The sequence below is a fragment of the Callithrix jacchus genome, chromosome X, assembly GCF_049354715.1.
Source record: "Callithrix jacchus isolate 240 chromosome X, calJac240_pri, whole genome shotgun sequence".
Lineage (NCBI taxonomy): Eukaryota > Metazoa > Chordata > Mammalia > Primates > Cebidae > Callithrix > Callithrix jacchus.
The window spans coordinates 45,913,743-45,931,154 of NC_133524.1; the positions used below are offsets into that span (position 1 = coordinate 45,913,743).

The 17,412-nt window shown below is 37.2% G+C and overlaps 1 protein-coding gene across 16 annotated transcripts in view; it reads left to right on the forward strand.

The window, feature by feature from the left end:
- The window catches only part of KDM6A (lysine demethylase 6A), a 200,124-nt gene that overhangs the window by 86,960 nt on the left and 95,752 nt on the right, over positions 1-17,412 (forward strand). For all 16 annotated transcript variants that reach the window (XR_013531672.1, XR_013531673.1, XR_013531674.1 and 13 more), the window contains 2 exons: positions 2,601-2,650; positions 16,741-16,799. Coding sequence is in view for 11 of the 16 variants with exons in the window: in XM_078363572.1 (XP_078219698.1) it covers positions 2,601-2,650; positions 16,741-16,799 (109 nt within the window). In the remaining 5 variants the exon portion in view is untranslated. The remainder of the gene's footprint in view (positions 1-2,600; positions 2,651-16,740; positions 16,800-17,412) is intronic.

Consider the following 17,412-nt stretch of genomic DNA (forward strand, 5'->3'; position numbering starts at 1 on the left):
TATGATTTAAAGACTATTAAAATTGACATCTGTCTACCTACTATACAATTTAAGAAATAGAATGGTACTGCTACCACCAGCCTGTGTTCTCTCCAGTTGCATCCTCCTCCCTGCCTCTGTAACACTTCTGGGAGCCTTCACATCATCTATTTTGTAGAATATAGAAGGGAGAATAGAAACTTCATCAGAACATGGTAGAGAAAAACCCAAACCCAGTTAAGAATCTGGGCCAGGTTTATCTGGATATTTGGTCCTCAGGTTGAGAACAGGTTACAAGGGCAGCAGAATTTTAATGATAAGCCTCAGTGACCTGGATCTGGGGCATAGCTGCTATCCTGGGATCACTCTTTTTCTTCATCTTGGGTATTCCCATGGCCTCTTGTCTCTGTTTTGTCTCCTGCTTTCAATAAACCATATCTTTTTCCTTCTTGGTATATACTCTCCTTTAACGGGAGCGTATTTGTCAGAATTTTCTTCAGGAAAGGTATTTGGGAGATAATCTTCTTTGGAGACTTTGCATATCTGAAAACACCTTTATTCTACTTTTCCTAATAGATTGGCTGGATATATAATTCTGGGTTGGAAATAATTTTCCTTCAGAATTTTGAAAACATCGTTCTATTGCCTTATTTCTAGAATTACACATTTGTTCTAGGACCCTTCAAACTACCAACTCATAGCCTTCTTTTCTGGGATTTTTTTTTTTTGAATTATTTTCTGAATTTTCTTCTTCTTTTTATTCTTTTTGGGGCTCTATGATTGATATGTTAGACCTCCAGGACACAGTTTTTCTGTTTATGTCCTTTTTGTTTATTTTTTGAGAGATTTCTTCAAATTTCGTTTTAATCTTTTCATTGAATTATGTGTTTCTCCTATCATACTTTACTGAATTTAATTTTTTTTCTAGAGCATCCTGTTTGTTCTCCTGCATACACCCCCTCTCTACCCCCTCAATGAAAACAATATTTTCCCTTATTTAAGACTAGTAAGAATTTTTTGAAGTATATTTTCCCCTGTATAATATTCATTATTTTTTCTTTTAGGTTGCTTTTTTTCCTGTTTGTGTTAGTTTTTGTCTTCTTGGTTAGAGGTTTTCTTTAGATGTCTGATAATTCTTAGCTGTTCATATTTCACAATTGGAATAATTGAGAACTGGAGGCTCTGAGAATATGATTGGGGATCTCCGAATATGATCTCCATGGCCTTTTGTTGGAGAATCTCTGTATTTTTTTGGTCATATTGCCTAAACAATATCAAGGATTGAGTGAGAGAGTTGAGGGAGCCATTTGCTTCTCAAATAGTTTTTATCGTGGTCTTCCAATCTTAGCTTGTGGATTGTAAACCACAGTTAAAAAAATCCTTTTCTAGCTGACCAAAAAAAGTATTATTCCCTCATGTTTTCATCTAGTAAGTAGTTTTATGGGCTTCTTTTTATATTTTAATGTAGTCACTGAATTATTTTAGTATATGATTTGAGTTAGAAATTTTACTTTTTTGCTTACTTATAAATACTTGGGTGCTGATTACATTAATGATTCCCCACTGATTAGAAATGCCACCTATATACTGTGCTAATTCTTATATAAAGTTCTCATTTTGGGCTTTCAGTTCTTTTCGATTCCATTTCTTACAACTTTATGATAATTCCAATATCTGTTAGAGCAAGTTCTCTTCATTACATCCAATTGTTTTCTTAACTTTCTTTGCCTGTTTAATTTTATGAAAGCATTTCACGTAATGTTTGCAGTTGCTTCTGTTGTACCAATGTCTAAAGTTCATAAATTGGTTCATCTGTAAACATCTCCAGCATATTAGAATGTATCTGAGCTGCTGCCACTTTTTAATCCTGCTTCAGACTCCATTTTACTGCCTTTGTCATTAGGGTGTCCCTCAGTCATACATGTACTTGAAGGATCAAATAAGTGCTTAGCCTCCTGCCTTAAGAGATTCTGATTTAATTGGTATGGAATGGGGTTTATTCATCAGTATTTTGTTTTTTAAGGGCAGTCTCTACCAAATGTAATGAACATATGTAATTTTTACTTTTTTACATTTACTTCACTGAATTTTGAGTTTGACAGGAACTACTTTTAAGTTTCTTAGAAACTTTTATGCCTAAGATGGATTTGGTGGATGGGTTGTCCTATTTTGCAATTGAGGTTGAGAAAGGTAATTGCAGGGTAAGCTTTTGTTGATTGTAGGATAGGAAGCAACACAGAAGAAATAGTTCTCATGCTCTTTAAGGTGGTCGACTTGTTAGCCATTCTTGGAAGTGAGGTCTCTTGTGAGAACAAATAATCTAGAACATTCTGGAGTAGCCTTGGAAAATCTTAATCCTTTACCAGTTTTGATCTTTGAGGAAGGTCAGGTTGATACAAGCGGTTAGCCTAGATGCTGTTTAAGTGCAGATCTGAGATTTGACCATGGTTTTACGTTCTTGAACTCCTGAGGGGGGCCCAGATTTTTAAGTTGTTTGGTCTGAAATATCACTATCTGCTTGGAGGTGGTATGGTGGGAATCTTGTTATAATGTTTGTTAAGTGTATTATTGACTTTAAAGTGAGACATAATTATGACTCATAATTATTTTCCCTCTTCCAGCATTATCTGCATACCAGAGGTACTACAGTTTACAATCTGACTACTGGAAGGTTAGTGCACATTTGCATGCCAATTTCGTGTGTATGTTTTGGGCAGATTATTGCCAGTTATATTCAAAATGAATTGAACTTGCCTTTTTTGGTTAATTACTTAAAAATATTGCTTCTAGGGGAAAGGTATTAGAAAAGGGGAGAGAGTATTATTTATGTTTGTGCTATCTTACATGAATATCTTTATCTTTTATTAAGAATTAGATTCCTCTGACACATTTTACTGGTCAAATATGATGGAAGTATGATAAGTAAAAAATCAAGCAAACTAAACAAATAACAATAACAAAATGATTCCTTGGTTTTCATTTCTAAAGTTGGTATGTGGGAGTAAAAGAAGGCTGAAGATGTGTATACCAGGCTAAAATGGGAAGGTGTAAAGGGAAAGTTATGATGAACTCTAACAATTTTTAAGAAGGCCTACCTAATTGAAAGACTTAACTAAATGAAAGTGCATAGCAGTGAAACAATGAATCATCCACTTTCTTATCTTAGTTTAAGCAGTGCATAATCTTTTACATTGTGTTTACTTTTAAATTTATTGACCAGTGAGGTTTTTTAATCTGAATTGCCGTTTCAGATTTTTTGTGGATTTTTATCTTTTTTTTTTGAAGTAGGTTCTTATTCCAGTCTTCATAGACTGGCTGTGTCTGGGAAAGCCCTTCAACAGTCATCCTGTGCAGAGATCTTAAGAACACTGTGTAGAAGTTTTAGACACATATATTATTTTTTAAGTGTATTGAAAATATCTTTTCTGACCTCTGGGGTTTTTTTTTTTTAAGCTTTATCAAAGTATAATTCACATGCTATAATATTTTCAGTTCTCTTGAGTAGGTACTCAGAAATGGAATTGTTGGATTATAGGGTAAATCTGTGTTTAGCATTTTGAGAAACTGCTAAAACTTTTTTCTCCTATGTCTGTCCCATTTTACATTCCCTCCAGTAATGTGTGAGGGTTCCAGTTTTTCTATATTCTGCCCAACACTTCCATTAGATCAATATACCACAGTTCGTTTATCTTTTCGTTAATTGATGGGCATTTGGCTTGTTTCCACTTTTTGGCTATTGTGAATAATACTGCTGTGAACATTTGTGCACAAATTTTTTTGCTTGTTCATGAATATGCCGTGTTTCACCCTCTATTAGCCTTCTTTAAGACTCTATAGCAGTACTTTCTAGTTTTTATCACATATGTTTTAAATTTATTCCTGCTTTTGTTTTTTGATGCTATTGTGATTGGAGTGGTTGTAAAATTTTGTTTCTAATTGTATATTGCTCTTATATTATTGCATACTGATCTAGTATCCTATTATCTTACTAGATTATATTGTTCTAGTAATGTTGCTCTAGATAGGATTTTCTACATACATTATGCTGTCTACAAATGAAGTTTTATTTTTTCTTTTCTTACTTGTGGATGCCCTTTAGTTTTTGCCTTGCCTTGTACTGGCAGGGACCTCCCATTCAATGCATGGAAGGGGACACCCGTGTTTTGTTTCTTGGGAGAAAACATTAAATTTTTACTGTTGAATGTGATATTAGCTGTAGGGTTTTTGTAGACTTATATTGAAGATGTTCCCTTCTGTTGTTACTTTACTTCGAGGGCTCTTCCCTCTTTCCTCTACTTTATGTTTTTATAATGAATGGTCTGAGGATATAGGAAAAAATTCAGCTCCTCCTATGCTCTCAACAGCACAGAACATTTCTATACCAAAATGTGTGTGGGTTTTTCCCTGCATACCTGGCAAGCAATCAGTTCTGCAGTGGACACCAGCTGGATGTCCTCTAATTCAGTTCAATTCTGACAATACCCAGAGATAGTTTCAAATCCCAAAGACTGAGAGCTAAGTCCTGCAAGATTACCCCCACTTCAGATGCCAGTGCAGGCCTCTGGAACTTTTGACCTTGTTTTCCTAATTGGGCCTGATTGGTGAGGTTTTCTTCTGTATGGTTTTATTTTTTTCTTCAGTGTTGTACTGATGTGGGATTATGGGTTAATGTCAGGTAGCAGAGAAATGTTGAAGAGAGAATTATTGTAGTGGGAGAACTCAAGGTTCTTCTAATTCCAGTTTGTTTTTTGCATTCACAAATATATTCCATATTTAAATATATCAGTCTGGAAGTGCTTCATAATATGAAAATATTTAGAGCTTGTAGGAAAGACAGAACTATAATTAATATTTCAGCACGTTTAATGCCTAAATTAACCTGAATTTTAAAAAAATCTAAAAAACTTTTCTGCCTAGAGGAGACCAAGAGAATGATACCTTTTAAAGAAAAGTTAAAAGGCAGTATATTTTGGAGTAAGAGTTAGATTCTTTGGGAATTTTACAAGTTTAGAAGCAGAACACATCTTAGAAATTATTATCTAATTTCTTTACTTTATGGACTAGATATCGTGTATCCTGGTGATGAAGGAAGCATCCAAATCAGCACAAATAGGTGGTGGAATAACTTAGTGGAATTTGCTCATTTTCTGACTTTCTGGTGGCTTTTTCTGTTACACAGTTTAGTCTAGTCTGGCTTTTATATTTGTTGATGGGGGCTTTTTGACAATACAGAGATGAGTAAGATAGCTCCTCCTCTCCCATGTTTCTGTGAGGAGGATACATGTAAACATGGTAAAGTTTTGATAAGTAATATATTAGAGGTGTTGAAGGCTGTGCTGGAGACATAAGTGCACATGCTTTGTTTAAGGGGTATGGAAAAGTCTGAGTGGGGAGTTAGGAAAGACTTCACAGAAAAGATGAAACTTTAGGGAAGGATTAACTTGACCAGATACAAGACCTGGTCAAGTTTTCCAAGAAGAGAAATGAGAGAGGAGCACACAGAAGTGCAGTAGGTGTTTCGGAAACTCCCACATTGTTGGTATAGAGCAGAGGTCCACAAACTTTTTCTTATAGGGCAAAATAGTAAATAAATAGTACATATTTTAGGTTTTGTGGACCAAGAGGCAAAATCAGTTATTATATAGGTGGTTAGATAATCTTTTATATAAAAATCATTTTTAGCTCCCAGGCCTTAATAAAAGGATTTGGCAGCTGGACATGGTGGCTCATGCCTGTAATTCGAGGACTTTGGGAGGCTAAGGCAGGCGATCACAAGGTCAAGAGATCAAGACCATCCTGGCTAACATACTGAAAATACAAAAATTAGCTGGGTGTGGTGGTGCGTGCCTGTAGTCCCAGCCACCGCTCAGGAGACTGAGGCAGAAGAATTGCTTGAACCCAGGAGGCGAAAGTTGCAGTGAGCCGAGATTGTGCCACTGCACTCCAGTCTGGTGACAGAGCCAGACTCTGTCTCAAAACAACAACAACAACAACAACAACAACAACAAAAAACCTAAAAACAACAACAACAAAACAAGGATTTTTCTGGCAATAGTTTTTAGAGCATGGCGTTACAGGACTCAGTGTCGGGGAAAGGAAGCCAAAGGCCAGATCATAAATGCATTTGCAACAGTTAGCACTGTTTTGAAGTCTTAGATTTGTCAGAGTCTTGTGAAATAGTGTAGTGCTGGAGATCAGATAAAGTTAAATAAATTATACAATGGTTATTTCTTAGGGGTTGGTTCGGGATCGCATTGACTTTGTATTTTAAAAAGAAACTGTCATCTTTTCTCAGTGGAGTTTTATAACTTCCTCACAAAGTTCTTGTGCATCCTATAAATAATGTATTTTACGTCTTACACTTCTATTGCTATCTGTGCCATTTTAATTTTATTTTTTATCTCTGCTGGTATATGGAACAGCAGTTGACTTTTCTGTGTTAAACTTATCAAGCAACTTCATTAACTTTTACTCACGGGTGATTTGACTATGTAACTTTGGATTTTCTATATAGATTATCCTACCTTTGTACTTAATGAGAGTTTTGTTTCTTTTGTTATCAACATTGTAAACATTTCATTAAAAGTGTTTGGAATGTTTCCATCTTGTATTTTCTGAAATAGCTAGATATAATCTTGTAAAAGTAGTTTCATGAATATTTGATAAAACCAACCTGTTAAACTCTCTGGGATTGGGGTATGTCTTTGTGGGAAGATTTTATACTACTGGTTTTATTAGTTACCAGTTGATTTTTTATGTTGTAAATCTCTGCTACATTTGTTTATGGTCACATACACCTATAATTAGGTTCTTAATTAATTTCTGATACTTAGTTTTGCCTTCTGTTTTCTTCCTTGCTTCAGTTAAAGGGTTGTCAATTTTAATAGTGATTTCAAACAATAAAATTTTGTTATTGTCGATCATCTCTAGTTTTTTCCTTCTTTCTTTGTGTTTATTCTCTCTCTCCCTCCCTCCCTCTCCCTCCTTCCCTCCCTCTCCCTCTCTCTCCCCCTTCCCCTCTCCCTGCCTCCTCCCCCTCTCCCTTCCCCTCCCCATTCCCCCTCCTCCTCTCCCTTCCCCTCCTCCTCTCTCCCTCACCTAATTTATTCTGAAATGTCTTCCACAGCCTTTTTGTCCAAACCACTATCTAGTCCAGGACTGTAGGTTAGAACTGAGTACGTCCCTTAGGTGTCTTTTTTTTATTGTATTGTTTCCCTTCACTCTTATCCCTTTTGTGTGTTTGTTTTTGTCACTGGCTTAAAGAGACCAGCTCAATTGTCTTATAGAATGTCCCATTTGCTGGCTTTGTTTTATTGCTTTCTTTTGGTGGTGTTTAGCTCATTTCACTATCTTCTGTATTTATTTTAACTAAGTTGACAGTTAACCATCAACCATTTGCTTAGTAGTTTTTTAATGCCTTCCTGACGTAGTTTCATCATGGCTTATAACATTCATTTTAAATATTTCTCCCCATATATATGTATTTTCCTTCCTATATGTATATTTCAGAGTAAATTACAGATAACATGATATTTCAATCCTTCATATTGTAAATACCTTTCTACAAACTAAGAAAGTTTCCTTAAATATCTCGGGTCTTTACCACCTAATAAAATTTAGCAACTCACTGCAACTTCCGCCTCCCAGGTTCAAGTGATTCTCTTGCCTCAGCCTCCTGAGTAGCTGGGATTACAGGCATGTGCCACCCTGCCCGGCTAATTTTGTATTTTTAGTAAAGAAGAGGTTTCTCCATGTTAGTCAGGCTGGTCTTGAACTCCCGACCTTAGGTGATCTGCCTGCCTCGGTCTCCCAAAGTGTTGGGATTACAGGCATGAGCCACCTTGCCGGGCCAGCAATACTGCTTTTGTTCCTTCAAAGATGCACCATTTTTGTTTAAATTTTTGGATCAAGGTATGTAATAAATCATGCCATTTAAGTCTCCATTGGCCAGCTGGTAGTCATGATATGGTTGTCAGTGCCTCATCTTTGTTGTTTTTCCTCTTGGCATGATTAGATAACTGTAGCCTATTGTTTCAGTAGACAAGTCATTTATAGACCATCTGAGGAAATAAGGAGTTTTTATTGCTGACTGAAAACATTTCATTGATACCTTGTGGTAAGGTAAAAAAAAAAAGTGATGTCAAAACTTGCAGGAATGGGGTTTGTAGACAACAGTGGAAGAATCTTCTAAGAAATGGTATATCACCACCATTTTTGATGGTCCAGTAGTTGATATTGTGTGGAAAAACATGGATGAGAGTATGGTTAACAGGATTCAAAAATGATTCAGAATTGGACACTACACTTAGGATATCTTAATTAATTTTTTTCACTTAAATTATCTTTATGTGTGAAAAAAATGTATGTGATAAAAATTTATGTTTACCATTAAAAATAACTGAAAATAATTTTAATCGCTAATTCTTTTTTCTTTCTTTCTTTTTTTAAATTAGAGACGAGGTCTTACTATATTGCCCAAGCTGGTCTCAAATTCCTGGGCTTGAGTGGTCAGCCCACCTCTGCCTCCCAAAGTGCTGGTATTACAGATGTGAGCCACTATACCCAGCTTCTTCCTGAATTTTCTTTTTTCTTTTTTTTTAAAGACAGAGTCTCACTCTGTCACCAGGGTTGGAGTGCAGTGGTGTGATCTTGGCTCACTGCTACCTACACCTCCTGGGTTCAAGCAGGTCTCCTGCCTCAGCCTCCCGAGTAGCTGGAATTATAGGTGTGCGCCACTATGCCCAGCTAATTTTTTGGTACTTTTAGTAGAGACGGGATTTCACCATGTTGGCCAGGCTGGTCTCGAACTTCTGACCTTGTGATTTCGCCCACCTCCACCTCCCAAAGTTCTGGGGTTACAGGTGTGAGCCACCGTGCCAGGCCTGAATTTTCAGACTCCAGTTTTCCTGGATAGTTTTGAAAAGTTAGTTGTTAGTGTTGTTTTAGCTCTTTTGATGCTGTATTGAAGCTGTTTTAGAGCTCTCTTAATGTCTTTTAAAAGATCTCTTTTTCTTCTGCATGTTCCATTTCTACATAGGATTTTTCTTTATTCATCGTTCTGCATCTTGGGATTATTGCTTTCAGCACTAGAAAACTTTCAGCCACTACATCTTCAAATATTGCCTGTGTCCCATTTTATTTTTTGACTCCTTCTACAACTGGTTTTAGAGATATGATAGATTTTTCCACATACCCATAACTTCACTTGTTTTTCTTGATGAATATTTGAAATATACATTATTATTATTAACTACAGTTACCATGCTCTGCAGTTGATCACTAGAATTTATTCTTCTCATCTAAGTGAAACTTTGTACCCTTTGAATAGTATCTCCCCAGTTCCCTTTCCACACCCTCCCCAGCCTCTGGTAACCACTGTTGTTCTCTTTACTTCTATGAGATAGATATTCTTTGAGTTTGACTTTTTTAGATTCCACATATAAGTGAGACCGTGCCGTTTTGTCTTTCTGTGCCTGGCTTATTTTACTTAACACAAGGTCCTCGAGGTTCATCCATGTTGCACAAATAACAGAATTTCCTTCTTTTAAAAGCTGAATAGTATTTCAAGATGTATATATACCATGTTTTCTTTGTCCATTTATCCTTCAGTGGATACTTAGGTTGATTCTATATCTTGTCTATTGTGAATAATGCTGAAATGAATGTGGAAGTATAGATATGTCTTTGAAATTTTGATTCCAATTCCTATGATTTATACCTAGCTGTGGGAGTGCTGGATCATATGGTAGTTCCATTGTTAGTTTTTTGGGGGGGAAATTCCAATATTTTACTAAGAAAGCATTCCCAGGGCTTCAGATTTATGTGGGAAATCTTGGATACAATTCTGTGTGGTACCCAGTTTGTTTCCTAAATCTCAGAGTATTTTAGTGGCTTTCAGTGTTTATTTACCATCCTCCATTATCTTTTTCTTTTTCTTCAGCCCTTTTCCTTTTGCTGCCAGCTCAGCCATTCATTTATAAAGATCCTTTTAAAATATATCATCTAATATTTTCATTAATTTTGTATTAGAGTTTTTCAATATGTATACTACTTGCCATTGGCCTTATTTTTGGAAACTGTACTATAATTTAAGGAAATGTAAATGAAATTGTTGGGGTTCTATTTATTTATTTATTTGAGGCGGAGTCTTGCTCTGTCTCACCCAGGCTGGAGTGCAATGGTGCCATCTTGGCTCACTGCTGCCTCTGCCTCCCAGGCAGGTTCAAGTCATTCTCTTGTCTCAGCCTCCTGGGTAGCTGGGACTACAGGTCACCATACCTGGCTAATTTTGCATTTATTTTTTTAGTAGAGACAGGGTTTTACCATGTTGGCCAGGCTGGTCTCAAATTCCTGACCTCAGGTGATCCACCTGCCCCTTTTGTGCTTTAATTATAATTCCTTCTGTTTTTCAACCAGTTTGTGGTTCAGCAACACGAGGAAAGAAGTTGTTGGTGTTACTAGATGCACTGCCCCCTTGTCACCAAAATTCTAAGTGCCAGGTAGTACTTGAACTATTTTACATGTGTCATCTCATTTAATTCCTCAAACAACCCTTTGACATAAATACTGCTTTCTGCATTTTATAAAGATGAAGACATTGGTATCAGCTAACCTGTTTCATGAGTCATTCTGAATTTTTTTTTTTTTTTTTTTTTTTGATAAGAGACAGGTCTTGCTCTGTATGCTGGAATGCAGTGGCACAATTGCAGCTCACTGCAGCTTTGAACTTTTGGACTCAAGCAGTCCTTTTGCCTCAGCCTTCCAAGTAGCTAGGACTACAGGCATGTACCATCATGCTCAGCTAATTTTTAAGTTTTTTTGTAGAGAATGAGGGTCTTACTATGTTGCCCAGGTTGGTCTCCAACTCCTGGTCTCAAGTGATTCTGCCACATTGACCCCCCAAAACGGTAGGATTACAGGTGTGAGCCACTGTTGCTTGGCCTTTCATGAGTCTCATAACTAGCAAGTGACAAGGCTGTGCCCACTTGGGGGTCAGAATCACAGCCTTGTCACTTATTAGTTATGATATGGCCTCTACAGTTCGATTTCATTATTGCTGTGCAATATTACACATACACTTTGGAAGAAGAACTTCTGCTTCAGTGTTGTGACTTTGGGCATGATGCATAAAATGAGCTTTTGCCAACCTCTTCTGCTATATTATCTTAACCATTAACGTTCTTTTAATTGTCCAGAAGGTAATTCAGACTATAATAAGGAAATGATTCTGTATAAATTGAATCAATAAAGTATTATCCTTTTATGAAAACTGTGTAACAGGTTATTAAAAAACTAAGATATTGATTTACTCAGTGGCAGGAATAACTTACATATGCTGGTTACTTTGCTGTAGGGATCAAACCACAACTTGTGGTTGATCTCTACCATTTGTAGGCTCATATTCTAGTGGAGAAGATAAATGACATAATAGATATAAGTATTCATTTGGAAGTGAAATGGGAGAGTTCCCTTGTTCCCCTCACAGGGCATGTGATGGGAGTGTGGTTCACTTCTTCAGTGCCCTGCTGCTCAGACTTCTAGGGGAGCATACAGACTGGCAGGTTGTGGGGCCCTGACCCCATGGCAGTGTCTAGGGGTTAATGTTTACAGCTGAAACCCCAGTGGGCATGCGTTACCGGGTGCTCTTTTAGTTTGCTGTCTATAGGTGGCTTGTGTTAACCAGCTCAGTTAGCCTCTACTTTGTCGCAAGGACAGAGTAGGCTTTCTGCATCCTGGGTTCTTGCCTTGGTGTACTGGAAGAATCAGATCACACGTGGGCTTGGAGAGTGAGTGTAAAGTTTTACTGAGTAGAAGTAACTCTCAGCCAATGTGGGAGCCAGAGGGAGATGGCTACTTGGTGGTCCCGACTCTCCTCCGACTGTCCCGGCCGAACTCCACCTAGTCCTGCTGGTCAGTGACCTGCAAGGTGCCAGCGTATGTCGGTGTGCTCTTCCTTCTGCGTACTCCCTTCGAGGTCCTCTTGATGTCCAGCTACTTGTCTTCTTCTACCTACGTGTTCCTGTTGCCGTCTAGCAGCTTCTGTCTCGTCCTTGCTAGAGTTTTGGGTTTTTATAGACCCAGGATGGGGATATAGGAGACCAGGGTGGTCTTGGAAAGCGCAGCATTTGGGCAGGAAAGCAGAAGTGCTTGTCCTCACCTAGATTTGTGGGGGTAGAGCCCTACCTAGGGACCACATCCTCGTCTACCCAGCACTTCCTTTCCCCCATTCCATATCATTTAAAGGGACCACGCTCATCCCTTCCCAGCGGTCCCATATCAAAAGCATGTGGTAGAAACTATAACTCACTCTGGGTTTGGGAATATGTCAAATAATACTTCTGGAAGAAAGAGGTGAATGTTGCTTTTTAAAGGATAGATAGAAATTTGCCTGATTAAGGAGTAAGTTAGGGAAAGATGGCAATGGCTTTTTTAGGCAGAAGCAGCAAACATGATTAAAATAATAGAAATGTGTAAGGTTGTATTTTATTCACAGATCTGCTTGTTACTTGTCCTGACTGAGGTGGTGGCTATGAGATTGGGAACATTTTAGCAGGAATCATAAAATGAAGGCCCTTGTAAATCAAGCTAGATTGTGGGGACTCTTCTTCAGAGGAGTTTAAAATAGAAAGTGCATGTTTTGCACTTCCATGTTTGAGTTTTTGAAAGCTCATTGGCAGTGGTATGGAGGGCAGACTGAAAGAGGTGGAAATGGAGAGAGAGGCTACAGTTTGGGAGACAAGTTAAAAAACTGTTGAAATAGGACAAGTATATAAAGTTGAGGTCCTAACTAACTTGGAGAAGGGGTAGATTAAAAGGCTTTCAGATTGTAAAATGAACTCTGTGAATAGACGGAGCATGGTTTATAGGTGGGCAGGAGGTGAGAGAAGAAAAGTAGGACTGCTTTTTGGCTTGGTCAGCTGGTGAGATTGTTACCACTATCTAAAATCTGCAGTACCATTAGACTTTCTTGTTCAGTGTTAAGTGTCATGTAATTTCAGTTATTCATGGTATATGTAACAGATGGAGGTAATTATAAAGAAAGTATTTGGAAATTCATGCCTTTATTCTACACCCACCTTCCCCCTTTTTTTGTTCCCCAGTAGGGTTTATTTTGTTTTATTTTATCGTATTGTATTTTTCTTTCTTTCCCAGATCTCGTAGACAAAGGTACCCAGAGGGTTAATAGCAGATTGTTTCCCCCAACCGTGTATCACTGGGTTTGTGGAATCAGAGTCCTAATACAGTAAGATTAAGACATTTGATGTTTTTGTAGTATTTTGGCATGGTTTTATTTCTTAATATCCTAGCATAAAAATACAGTTGTCTTCAAAGATGATTACAATCAAATTCTCATTCCAACCCAAAATTGGTAACGTTATAACAACATAGAATTTTATTATTTAGAACCTAATTACTGTTGTCCCCCTTACCTATGGAGCGATATGTTCCAAGACCTTCAGTGGGATCCTGAAACTGTAGGTAGGACTGAACCTTATATATGCAAGTTTTTGTCAATAAAAAGAGTCAAACTCTGTAAAATAATATATCTGGGAGTGGTGGCTCATGCCTGTAATTCCAGTACTTTGGAAGGCCGAGGCGGATGGATCACATGAAGCCAGAGTTCAAGACAAGTCTGGCCAACATAGTGAACCTCCATCTCCTCTAAAAATACAAAAATTAGCCGAGTGTGGTGGCATGCACCTGTAGACCCAGCAACTTGGGAGACTGAGGCAGGAGAGTTGCTTGAACCCCAGAGGTGGAGGTTGCAGTGAGCTGAGATTGTGCCACTGCACTCCAGCCTGGGTGACAAAGCAATACTCCATCTCAAAAAAAAAAAAAAAAAAAAAAGATCCTGAAGCATTTTTACAAAGGATTGTAACAGGAGTTGAAACTTGGCTTTACCAGTATGATCTTAATGACAAAGCACTGACTTTCAAATCAAAGCAATGGCTACCAAGAGGTAGAAATTGGTCCTGTCATAGTGAAAGTAGACCAGTCAAGAAGAGCACATATCATGACAACAGGTTTTAGGGATTTCTCAAGGCATTTTGCTTGTTGACTTTCTGGAGAGCCAAAGAGTGATATATAACCTCTGCTTATTATGAGTATATTTTAAGAATGCCAAAGCTTTAGCAGAAAAATGCCCAGGAAAGCCTCACCATGGCAGTGCCCCTGCTCACTCCTCTCATCAAACAAGGGCAATATTTTGAGAGTTTTCATGGGAAATGATTAGGCACCCACCTTACAGTCCTGATTTGGCTTCTTCCAGCTTCTTTTTGTTTCTTTTAAAAATCTTTAAAAGGCACCCACTTTTATCTTGACTAAATAATGTAAAAAAGACTGCATTGACATGGCTGAATCCTCAGGACCCCTCAATTGTTTAGAGCTGGACTAAATGGCTGTTAACATTGCTTACAAAAGTGTCTTGAACTTGATGGAGCTTATGTTGAGAAATGGTATTTGTATTTTTATCTTTTCATTTTGTTTTTTTTTTTCCCCATGAACTTTTTGAAGTCCTCCTGTACTTGGTGATTAGACTAGTAAATCTTTGGGCATCTACTGTATGGAAATGCATCCTGTGCTAGGTGATAACTAGGAATATAGGCAGTGATCATTCCTGCCTTTGTGGCACTTTCGTTTGATAGGATGGAGTTTAGTCAATACATAAATAACAAATATATAGTGTAATAGTTAAGAGTGAGCTCTGGAGACTGACCTAGCTTCAGTTCCTATTTCTGCTACTTAGTACCTGTCTTCTTGATTAAATTTATTTTCTGATCCACAGTTTCTTCATTCTATAAATGAAACCCTCTACCACTTCATAGGGTTTTCTAGAACCTTTTGAAAGAGTTGATGTTAGATTTTGCATAAAACCAAGTTCTTTCTTGTTACATAATAGTGTCAGATGATAGAGCACTAAGACCAAATTTAGAGGTTGGAAAAATCACCTCTAGTTTGAGGTGGGACAGGAAACAAAGTTTTCATGGGGAAGGTGGCATTTAAATGGATCTTGAATGATAGATAGAATTTATAGAGTGGTGGGGATTAAATACCAAAAGGTGAATTATTCATTAATTTTCCAGGAAAGCAGTGGGCAATTCCTGGAACTGAGAGTTCCTCCTTTTTTTAGACCTTATAGGGTTCTGATGTTGTCATAGCACTGGTAGAAGTGTCTTTTAGTATATTAATGCATAATTAGTGTATAATGAGCATTGAGGATGACCAGAGATCACTTTTGTTGCCATCTGGGTTTTGGTGGCTTCTGGCTAGCTTTTTAAATGCAACTTGTTTTTATCAGCAAGGTCCTTGTGACCTGTATCTTGTGCTGACCTCCAGTCTCATCCTGTGACAAGAATGCCCAACCTCCTGGGAATGCAGCTCAGTAGGTCACAACCTTATTTTACCCAGCCCTTATTGAAGATGGAGTTCTTCTGGTTCAAATACCTCTGACAAGCTGTTTACATTTTGGGCTTTAAACATCATTGATTCTTTTTCCTTAAATAATGAATTACAGAGGTTGTGGTATAATTACCCGAGTTCCTTCATACTTAAAGACAAGATGACTCTGAGAAATGTTCCATACGTTCTCCCAGCTTGAGTCCCAGTTGCCTAGAGTCATAATCAGCTCCATAATGCATCCTTTATTGGCATCCTTTACTTCATTAAAGGTATTTCCTAGAGTACTTCTCAAATAAACTACTTGCACAAAAACTTTTATCTCAGAGTCTGTTTCTTGGGAGATGCAACTCAAGGCAGTGGGACAAGCATTTTAATAATAGTTTAAAAATTTTGAACTTTTAGAATTCAGAGACATATTTGTAATTTGAAATTTATAATTTAGAAGAAGAAATTTGTTCAAACAGATCAGTATGAAAGCTTTACCTTTTTTTAATAGGGAAGATTTACTAAAATAGATTTGCTTGGTTATTGATAAAACATATACTAGGTACTCGAACATTTACCCTTTTTGAAAATAGGGAGTAGGAGCTGGGTGTGGTGTCACATGCCTTTAATCTCAGCTACTTGGGAGGCTGAGGTGGGAAGATTGCTTGAGCCCAGGAGGTTGAGGCTGCAGTGAGCTGTGATTGCGTTGGGGCAACAGAGTGAGATTTTGTCTCTTAAAAAGAAAGAAAGAAACAGTTATATAAATTATATAAATACCTGGTTCCTCGTTGGAGTCCAGAGGTCAGAGTTAAGTGTTGACGCATGTCTGTTTCATACTGCAAAAGGAATCAATGACATTTAAAGCTTAAAGTGTTAAGGCCTAGGTGATGATTGGCATGACACAATTTTTCTTAAATTCTAAAATGTGTTTTAGGTTTATATTGTGCATTTCCTTTGACTTCTGATTACCTTCCTGGCAATACTAAATAGAAAATAAAATCCAATTTAAGAAGCAGAAAGAACCAGAGAAAGAATGTAGCTATAGCAAGAGAGAATAGGATAACATAGACTGAGCACTTTCATAGTCCTGAAGAATAGATTTTTAATTTTAGATTTGTCCATAGAATTTCTGCTAGTATTTTTATTTCAGGGCTGGTTTGATTAACTAGAAGCTGGTATACCTCTCTTAAGTTGATTGGAATCTGTGTCATCTGATCACTGTTATTTTAGTGTTTTAAAAATATATTGCAAATATATTATAATACATGATAGAGTTTTAAGACTTAAAGCATCTTGGATACCGTATTTTACAGTAATAACATCTTATATGGTAGATAGAAGTATTTTTCTTAAAAATCTTTTTCCCTTCCTTTACAGAATGCTGCCTTTTTATATGGTCTTGGTTTGGTCTACTTCCATTATAATGCGTTTCAGTGGTAAGTTGACATGAAACCAGTAATTCCAGTTGTTTTCAGTAAATGGCTTGTTTTCTTGTTTTGTTTGTGCTTGATCTGTGTGTGTGTGTGTGTGTGTGTGTGTAATAAATAAAAAATAGAGTGTTGTTAAACCTACACTTTTCAGCAATCTCTTAAAATGATTAAATTGTTCCTTCAAGGGTGTTGGCTCACCTTAGATTTTTAGAGTTGTATGTTTTCCTAAAAGGATCTAGTATAAGATACTGTTGAAGAAGACTTAGATTAGAAAGCTTTTTGGAATTTCTCAGTCATTCATTATGGACTGGTATTCCCCAGGTTATTTGAACTGGTGGATGACTGTGATCTCTGATGTCAAGATATGTGGGTAAATGATCTATGATGGCTAGTTTATAGACTTCAAGACAAGATTGACTGCTTCTCCCTACCACATAACAAATAGCACTTTCCAATATTTAGTAACTGGACACCAGATCATAAACTCTCAGTTCTCTGTAAAACAATAGTACCACCACTTCAGAGTTGGAGATTAAATATAATAATACATAAGATTTTCTAAACTGTAAAGTATAGTACCCTGTTATGTTATGGCCTTTGCCCCTTTGTTTTTCCTTTT